We start from the raw sequence: 9969 nt of genomic DNA, 5'->3' as shown, positions 1-9969 counted from the left end.
CCATAAAATAAGTCAATCAGAAGGCTGAATATAGACTTACCTTCATCGGTCTGAATAAACAAAGAACAGATCTCACTTTGAAATGGCTAAATAATGAACACAGTGAAGCAGTCATGTCTCTTACTCCTGAACCTAGCTCACATGAAATAGTAGGTGGCTTTGGAACATATATGTACTGTATAGTTTTACATAGAAAGGATTAATATTTCCGAACTTATTTTAGTCCATAGAATTCAGTCTAAGACCATATTAGGTTTTTATTTGGCTGATTTTAAAAATATTTGGAGAGAGGAAAGCAAAATTGCAAAGAACCTTAATGAAACCTGTTTTTCTTTGAAAACTCAATTTTTATTTTTCAGGTATAAATTTAAAAAGTTAAAATACAACTCTGATACAAACATAGGCAGGCAGCAGAGATCTATTCACTTATTAACGGGGAAAACTGTAAGATGATGAAGCTGGTTTCAAGAGCATTTTGAGGATCTGTGGATTTACAGGTATTTAGAAAGAAAGTCTGGTTAAATGCAAAATGATTATTTGGTTAGATGCAAAATTGGTTATCTTCCTATATTGCAATAAAATCAACGCTGCGGTTATCTTTTTCTCTGGACAGGCTGAATAAAATGTGCAAGTTACCACGGAACTTCACTGTGGCTGGAATCTAATCAATAGCGAAGAGCAAAGCCAAACACAACTGGAGAATTAACTAGCCCCTGGGTGGACCTGTTAACCGATGTCTCAGTTTGACATTGAAAGGTCATGCTCTTCCCCATTATTTCCAAGTTTTGGTAAATTTTTTAATTACCCAATTAGAAAAATTATGAGTTTTTTGTTGTTATGTTAACTCATTAACATATAGGTTTGGACTAAAAACCACTATCCCAGCTGCTTCTGGGAGTAGGAAGATTAAAAAGGGGGATGGGAATCATTTCAAAATTCAAATAAAATAATTCAAATTCAAATAAGAATCTTTAATAGATGCTACCTCTATATCCAGGTCAACATGGCAGGAGAAATGAACAATACAAAGAGGGCAGGACAAATATCCCCAAGGGAAAGAAGCCAGTGGGGGGACTGACAGTCTTTCCTTTCCCTAACAGGGCTGCCTTTATTCAAACGCATAGCGTTTGCGGATTCTCCATCCTTTGTAAAGGTGCTAGCTAGGGAGACGAGCTCAAGCGGGCTGCTCTGGGCATAGCAAGCCCCACCCCTTGCACGGTGTCCTAATCACCAGCTAACCCCTGGAATAAATTCTCCACTCGCCCTGCGTGGGTTCATTCACAGCTCTATAGTCCAGGGCTGGGCGCTTCGTCTCCGGGACTGAAATAAGAGCGCTCTAGACAGATCAGGTGTGATGCAGCCAGCCCTGCTTCAGAGCCTATTCTTTTTCCTAGGCAAGAAAAAACAACACACACACACAAAATAAAACACCAAACAGCAGCAATATCCCCCTCCCCCTTCTTGTTCTCTCCTGACTTTTTCTGAACGATAGATTAATCTCTGCGAGCCTCCATCCCTGGGGGTGGGGTGGGAGTGTGGGGGGTTGGGGTGAGCTCTGTAAAATTGGTAGGAGACGTGTGGAAGAAAGCAAGTCTCCCGGGTATTTCAGCACTTCGGCAGAAACACTGGGGTATTCTCATTGCCAGCCTCGGGGGGTGGCTGGCACAAAGAGCCCAAGATTAAATGCGGCGCCTGGGCTGGCGAGGTCGGGGTCGTGCGGTAACTCTCCGGGTGCTCCTCGCTGGATCCCGGGGTCCCAGCCCCGCCGCCGCGCCCCGCCCAGCTCTGTCCCCGCAGCCTCGCGGGCTGCCGGGCTTTGTGGTTCGCCCGTGCCGCTGGGCCCCTGCTGGGGGTGTCGTTACGAGCATGTGCAGACAGCAGCCCAAGGTAGAGCGAGCGTGCCGGGCGAGCCCGGAGACTTGTCTTGCAATGCCATGTTTGTGTATGTGCTCTAACTCCCGGAGAGCAGTCAGGGAGACGGCTCCCCGGCCAGACTTGGCTGATGTTTTCTTGTTTCTGTTTCAGCCTTCAGGATAATTCCTTCAGCAGCACCGCTGTAACAGAGTAAGTGATTCTTACCATTAAAATTAGACTTGCATGCCTTTCTCTGGAAGCAACTATCGTGAAGGTATCCTCCACCGTTCCCAGCCGCTGTTCGTTTTAGATGCATTGTCTCCCGGAATCTGGGGCTGTGAAGACCGTGAGACGTGCTGCCTGATGGGGCCCAGAAATCTTTACAGGTTGAAACCAGCATTTTAGCAGCTCCGGGAGAGAAATTAAAACCAGCTGATTGCTTGCAGGAGCTCAGTGCTCCAAGATGTGTGTTCTTGGAGCTCAGATTTTTAAAAATCCATTTGATGTGTTAGGAAGCTTTGTTGTATTTTGCCAACACTGGTGTCAGTTTTCATGGAGTGCACACTATATACATTTACAGCAATAGGAGATAGATGTGAAATGAGCTGAATTCCAGCATGTGGTAAACAGGCTAAACTTATCTTGGCCCTCTCTTGTCTACAGATTTTTAAGGCATATCAGAGTAAACTTTTTGTGCATGCCCTTTGTCATTTTTGTCTTCTGACTACAGAGATGTGGCTATAGGACGAATGAATCACCTGGTCCTATGGTTAAAGCTGTTGATTAGGGCAACTAACACCCTTTAAACATGGAATGAAGGAGTGTGAATGAAGGAGCGTGCCAGCAAGCACAGTATTTTTTTAAAGATATTTATATGTTATAGTTTTAATTTTTGCCATCCCTTCCTTAATATGTTTTCCTAATGTTATACTATATTTGTTAAAAATTAACAGGTAGTGTATTTTGCTAATACTGTATGTAATTTATATATACATATATATGAATATGTACTTCATCTAGCATTTTTTCTCTAGGCCAATTCATGATGTTTACTTCTGGAACCTTTGTAGAAGCCACTCTAAACAGCTTTTCAGGAAAAAGGCATGTGTAAAGTTGTATCCTCAACTACATTTTAAAAATGTTATGAGTTTGATATAGAAGGCCTAACTAACTGGGGAGCTGTTTGCTAAAATTCCCTAAAAAGCAAATAAATGTAGAAATAGGTATCTTTTGGCTTCCAAGTCCTGCCACTGTCACAATGACTTGGCAAGGGAGGGGTAAGGTGTACAGTGCTTCCTAGGCCCTCTTGTTTTCCACATTCTTTTGTTTCTCTCTTTCTCTGTGCTGCTCCTTTAGTGTCTAGTTTTGAGCAGACTTAAGTGGAGTCACTTAAAAAAAAAAAAACAGGGTTGACTTTAGAAGAAGCAATGTAAAATACTCATTTGGACCCACATTCTGTTTATAAGATTGCTTGGTAACCTGTGCTGCAATGTTGCTTTTCTAAAGGCCTGAGAGAAGGGAAGAGAGGTGTGCCAAAGTGTGCATCTGCAGGCCGAAGATGAGGCCTGGACTTCCTGCTCCAGGTGCACAGGTACTGCTCTCCTCCCTTTGCTGTGCTTAAAGTACTAAGTGCTTTCTGGCCCTGATTCTCAGGAGCCCGGTGTGGCCAAATCCTCGGTCAGCCACAGGCACAGCAGGTTCAAAATGGAGACACTTAGCTCCAGATTTCACATGGACTTTTTTTTTTTTTTTTTTCTGTAGAGGTTTCATGGTTAAATGCTGGGGAGAGCCTGGTGCCTTGTCTTTGGACACTCCCCAAGGAGTTCTGATTGCATAAGATCATGTTTTTACTTTCAGAGGAGTGACAGTGATTTATTTTAAAAGGCACTGAGAGATAATTGGTATGCCATCTGGCTAATATAAAAATCTAAGGAGCCTATTGAGAACATACCAAAAGCTTCATAGGTATAACACATCATTGACTAGGATTGTTTAAAACTAGTCATTGTCCACAATAACATTTTCCCCTCACCTCAGTAATATGACCCATATCCCATGCTTCTCTGGGCATGACCCCATAGCCCTCAGGACCAAGGTGCTGTATCCTGAGATATAGACATAGCAGGTTCTCAGGAAATGTTTGGGTGTGGTCTTGGCCTACACAGAGGGGGGACTTTTCTCCCCTCTACGTTCTGGATACAAGAAGAGGTCCTCTGCCTCATGTCCCCACCCCATTCCTACGTCCTTCTACTCACACCCACTTATTTTCTTCGATGCCTGAAATTTCATCTAGAGATGATTTCTTTGGATGAAGGCTTCTGGTAGTGACCCTTATTAAATTGGAAATTAAAAAGTTTGTGCCCTTGGGAAGTGGATTCAAATTGTCATGAATACTTCAATATGAATTATTTTACCTAACCTATTTTCTAACCTGTTATGGTTATGGTTATGCTTGGCCAGCTGGGAGTCTTAGAAGAGTCAAGGGGAAAGGGAAATTGGGAGGGACTCAAGGACAGATTTTATTTTCTTCTTGATTTTTCCCAGGCCTGGCACTATCTATGCAGCTCTGGACAAATTCAATTTCTCTTTCCACCCCAATGTTTTCGTCACAATGGCCTTGGCCTTTTCTTCCCTATCTGTGGCACCTTTTCATCTAATATTTTTCCATGATCAATCTTGACATTGCCCTGGCTAAATTGCTATTTTAAATGAAGCCTGCAATAATTCTGATTAGTTGTCATTCAAACCAGTGGTTCTGAAAGCTAACTGATCATCAATATCAACTGGGGAAGAAGATTGGAGCTTGTGAAAATTGCAGTCTCCCAGGTTTTATCTCAAAGTGGGAACCCAGAATGGGTGGATTGTATTGGTGTCAGGACAGTGCTGGTTTGGGGTTTGGAAACCTTTAGGTCAGTGTTAAATGTTTAGAAACATAGTAGTTCTATAGGTAGGCAATCTGTTTTAAAAATCCACATTCCTGGGCTCTGCCCTCAGAGAGTTGATGTAGTGGCGCTAGAGACTTCTGTTTTGACCAGGTACTTCAGGTAGTGCTAATGCAAGTGGTTCATTTTGAGAAACCCCACAGGAGGCTGTACCTCTGCAACTTTGCCTTCAGGGAACATGGTACTACAGGGCAAGTGTAAATATCTTTATAGCACAACTACATTTTATCTAACAGTCAGTCTGAGTCCTCTCTTCTGTTTTAGGCAGCAAAGAGAACTTCTTGTGGGCACTTCTTTCACCACCATTATTCTAAGGAATGGCATGCCCTGTCTCTTGTGAGCCTCTGGCATATAGACTGAGGAGATTATTTGGTTCTTGCCTTTTGGGCTTAATGTGGTGGAGCAGAAACAATCCAGGTTTCACCAATTGAGGCGTTGGGATCTTGACTTACAACTTAGCCCAGGTGCAAAGGTAATTCCTACCTCGGAGCATTCTCAGGCTGAATTGAGAGTATATGAAAGAGCAAGTGAGCTGTGAAGTACCGCACAACTTTTTCTTGTTTGTGGTTGATTGAGGGAGCAAAAGTTCAAATAGGAAAAAAAGGAGCAACCCTGAGCATTTCACAAAGAAATAAGGGGTTTCAGGGAAAGGACAGAAATGATTTATTAATTGAATAGAAGTTGATGGTCTTTACCAAGGTAAATGAAAACTCAAATGAACTAAGAGGTTGTAAACGTGTGCCGTGTAAGCCAGGAGGTAGCTCTATTTCAGTTGCTCTGTGAGCTTGGAATTGTGTTCTTTGAGTGGCAACTGGAGTTGTTTAGTAGACATGAATATTGGATCAACTAATCAGCTCCAGCTTCATACTTCAGAATCTTCTCCAACTTTGTATGTTTTGGTGCCAAGTTTCCATTTTTAACTGATTGTACTTTGAGGAGAAAGATTAATAAATCAAATGGGGGGAAAAATAAGTTCTTGCCAAATCCCCAAACAATAGGTATTGTTGAGCTCCAGAATTGAAGCTCCAAAGCTCTACTTAAGCCCTAGATCTTTGAAAGCAACAATTCTAGATTTTTGTTCTTCATTGATGTTCCTACTTTGCTATTGAAAAACATTTTTATCCACATTACAAAGCCCAGGTGATCTATTAGCTGAATGCTGCTAATGAAGGAGAACAAAGCAATACTTGGGGATTGGTTTTCCATGAGATGGACAGAGTGGACTATTGGCAAGAAAGTAAGGAAGGTTGGTTTATTCTATTAAAAGCAGCATTTTTTTTTTTTTTATTAGACAGAGTCTCATTCTGTTGCCCAGGCTAGAGTGCAGTGGTGTGATCCTGGCTCACTACAGCCTGCACCTCCCAAGTTCAAGTGATTCTCATGCCTCAGCCTCCTGAGTAGCTGAGACTACAGGCATGTGCCACCACGCCCAGCTAATTTTTGTATTTTTAGTAGAGATGGGGTTTCACCATGTTGGCCAGGCTGGTCTTGAACTTCCAACTCAGGTCCACCTTGGCCTCCCAGAGTTTTGGGATTACAAATGTGAGACACTGCACCAGGGCAACCAATTTTTTTAATTGCCAGAGGTAACAAAATATTTCAGTAGGTAGAAAGGGTTAGAGTCTGTGGGTGGCCTTTGTTTAACTCACTACCAAACTATAAATTAAAGATTTGAAGGGAAGAGGACTGGATTCATTCTGTGGGTTAATTATACACCAATTTCAGTAAAGAATATTTTAAAATGTTAAATTATTTCATATAGTATAAACAGTATATTATGGTTATATTTATGTATGCAGGCATTTATTTGCTTTATTTTTGTCTACTGATTACATTGTGAATTTCTTAGGGCAGGGTTCAGATCTTTTTCAAATTTTGTGTCCTTTAGAAGCAGTGCTACACAAAATGTGAGTCTCCAAATTGTTTAAAACTTGTCTGAGACAAGAAAAAAAAAACAGAAATAGGGAGTAAGTGTCTCATAACTTTAATAGGAATTTGACATTGCTGTGACATTTTTACCAAAGTGTTTGTCCACAATGGTGTGGAAATAAAAAACAAACTGGTCTGTCCTAAACCCTGAGAGTTTGCGAAGTACAGTTCCAATGTCTAATGCAGTGCCTGGATTCAGTAAATACTCAATAAATGCGGTTAAATTATTTCAGAGACCAGACCTCTTAGGGAACAAAGTTAATATTTCAATTCAAGTATTTTTTTACTGTCTCTGGGGTACTCTGGCACTGTGGCAATATATCTAGGAAAATAAATTATAGTTATTTCTACTCATGGAATTAATAACTAATCAAAAAGATCTCAGTGGTACAAAGGATTACAAAGTGATGTGTGGTGAGATATAGTTGTTTACCAAAACCTCAGAATGAAGAGTAAATGTTTATGAATTAAGGTTAAAGTAGGAACTTGGCACGTGTATTAGGGTTCTCTAAAGAGACAGAATTAATAGGATATATGTATGTTTGAAGGGGAGTTTAGTAGGAGAGTTGACTCACATGATCACAAGGTGAAGTCCCACAATAGTCCATCTGCAAGCTGGGTATCGAGGAAGCTAGTTTGAGTCCCAAAACCTCAAAAGTAGGGAAGCCAACAGTGCAGGCTTCAGTCTGTGGCCAAAGGCACGAGAGCCCCTGGCAAATCACTGGTATAGGTACAAGAGTCCAAAAGCTGAAGAACTTAGAGTCTGATGTTCAAAGGCTGGAAGCATCCAGCACAAGAGGGAAATGAAGGCCAGATGGCTCAGCAAGTCTGTTCTTTGCAGCTTCTGCTGCCTGCTTTATTCTAGCCACACTGGCAGCTGATTAGATGGTGCCTACCCAGACTGAGAATGTGTCTGCCTCTCCCAGTCCACTGACTCAAATGTTAATTTCCTTTGGTAACACCCTCACAGACACACCCAGGAATGATACTTGGCATCTTTTGATCAAATTAACACTCAATATTAACCATCATAGCACATGACTGAGAACATGGCACATGGGTGACCTTGGCTGGGAAGGTACAGAGCTGGGGAAACCTGACTTGGGCAGTGAAGGATGAGTAGGAGTTGAAGATGGAAAAAGTATTCCAGGCTTGAATGGGGCTGGGTGGGAATGGTTGGGAACAGGAACAAAGGCTTCGTCCTACACGAGAGCAAAAGGATGGTCCTACTCCTTGTTCCCCTAGGCAGGATGGAGCACTGGAGATTTTTCAATATGGAAGAGCCAAGGATTTTTCATAAAGTTAATCCGGAAGTTTTATGAAAAGGAACCCCTTCCTCTTCACAAGATGAAGAAAATCTGAGACCAATAGAGTAAACTAAATGGAGGCTGGTTTGGTTTGGGACTGCCTGAAGCAGAAAAAATGCAAAGAGACATGTAGTGGAATCTCTTTTGAGCCAACTACAGGCTACCAGTCTTGGTGTCCAGTGTTCCCTCAAGTGCTGTGAACACTTAGATCCTTGTTAGTTTAGGTGACACAGGACAGTGGAGGCAAAAAGGAGAGTCACGTCTGGCTCTGAGCTTTTAAGCTCACATGATATGACAACACTGGTATCATAAACTGGGAGACATAGGAATCAGAACTTATTTGGGAGAGAATGATGAGGAATGTTTCATCTTTTAGTTTTCCAGGGTAATCTTGAGACAATTCTAGATTATTGCTGCTACTGCTATAGCAGACAGTTGGGTCTGATGTGATTTTTCTTCCCGCTCTCCAGGTGTGACGAAGATCCAGTCTCTCTACATGAAGACCAGACTGATTGCTCCAGTCTCAGGTACAAGCCACCATTGCTTGGTTCATATTTGTGAGAGACAGAAACCATCTATGTCTGTTGGCCTTCCTTTGAATTCTAATCTCTTCTTTGAATTCCAGTTATTTGTTCTCATGTCTCATCTCTTCTACTAGATTTTTACCTCTTGACAAAATTTTTGTCTCTTCCGCTTTTGGATACCACCCTCTTAGCAATCAGGACAGTAACTTATATATGGGAACACTTGATGAAAGCCTATTGAACTGAGTATTGATTAGCCTATCTCAATATTATCATCACACACCCTAAAGGAAGAGGCTGTAGATTATTTACCAAACATGTTATTTGTTATTGAGTGTTGGTAGTATGGTCTTGGTCATCAAGGGCTTATAGTATCATGGCAAAACCTTCACTGCTAATCATTTCTTCTACATTTACTTTGTTGCAAGCACTTTCATCTACATTTTATTGTTTGATCTAAACTAAAAGGAAGTTGATATTTCCCTTCTCATCCTACAGATGGAGAAACTGACACTTAGGAATGATAGTTCATCCAAGATAACATAGCATTATGAGGCAGAATTTAGACCCAAGTCTCTCTGACTTTAAAGTCCACTTACTGGATAAAAAATATTTGTTGAAGGCCAATTTTGTGTGCCAGGAGCCAGCCAGTTAAGATTTGGGATGAAGAACGACAAACCAATGCTGCTCCTAAGAATTCAGTTTGCTATAGGAGATAGGCTAGAATATAGATGTGGATGCTACAGTGCATTAAGTGCTACTATACTGGAGGTAAACAGTGGATTTACTTAGAAGAATCAGACAGCCCAGAGAGCTTTCTTGGATTGATTCCTGAAGAAAATTATACAAGGCATATGAATTTTTATTTATTTTTAAATTATTATTATTATTATTATTTTTGGTGAGGTCCAAGGCTAAGAAAAAGAGGATGCCACCAAGCAGGGGGAGCAGCTTACTGGAAAGCCAACAGAGGGTAGAGAGAATTGTTTGAGTTGCAGAAACAGCAACTGTCAGGATGGTAGGAACCCTGGGAACCTGGTGGAGTGAGGAAGTAAGAGATAAGATATGACGTGAAGCTCTAGAGGTAAACAAAGAACAGATTTCCTAGGGTTTGTGTTCCTTGCTAAGGAGTTCAAAATTATCTTGGAGGCATCACAGAAACCAAAAAGAACTCTCTCTCTTTTTTTTCCCTTTGCAAATAACCACATGGCTAAGGCCATGCCTGAGAGTAACAATAGCTTTCATTTATTGGGTTGCAGCTTTGGGTCAGCTTTCTATGGTAGGCATTTCACAGAGACTGTATTATCTCTGTTAAGCAGATATTACATCTATTTTATGAATGAGGATCATAGAAGTGAAGTGATGTTGCCCAGGCCACACAACTAATAAGTGGGAGGATCTTTCAGACTCTGG

The 9969-nt window shown here is 41.4% G+C and overlaps 1 protein-coding gene across 7 annotated transcripts in view; it reads left to right on the top strand.

Annotated features, from left to right (window-relative positions):
• The first annotated feature begins 1574 nt into the window (after positions 1-1574).
• The window catches only part of FAM13C (family with sequence similarity 13 member C), a 117052-nt gene continuing 108657 nt past the window's right edge, over positions 1575-9969 (top strand). For 4 of the 7 annotated variants that reach the window (XM_032137827.2, XM_032137776.2, XM_032137767.2 and 1 more), the window contains exons 1-2: positions 1576-2064; positions 8503-8559. In XM_032137827.2, the coding sequence (XP_031993718.1) occupies positions 2003-2064; positions 8503-8559 (119 nt within the window). In that variant the 5' untranslated portion in view covers positions 1576-2002. Of the gene's footprint in view, positions 2065-3427; positions 3446-8502; positions 8560-9969 lie in introns of those variants that run through there. The other 3 variants (XM_032137783.2, XM_058436263.1, XM_032137791.2) reach the window with 3 other exon arrangements.

Source organism: Hylobates moloch, unplaced genomic scaffold (genome assembly GCF_009828535.3).
Source record: "Hylobates moloch isolate HMO894 unplaced genomic scaffold, HMol_V3 SCAFFOLD_3, whole genome shotgun sequence".
Classification (NCBI taxonomy): Eukaryota; Metazoa; Chordata; class Mammalia; order Primates; family Hylobatidae; genus Hylobates; species Hylobates moloch.
Note: the sequence above shows the minus strand (reverse complement) of the source record. Positions and strands in the feature narration are given on the sequence as shown.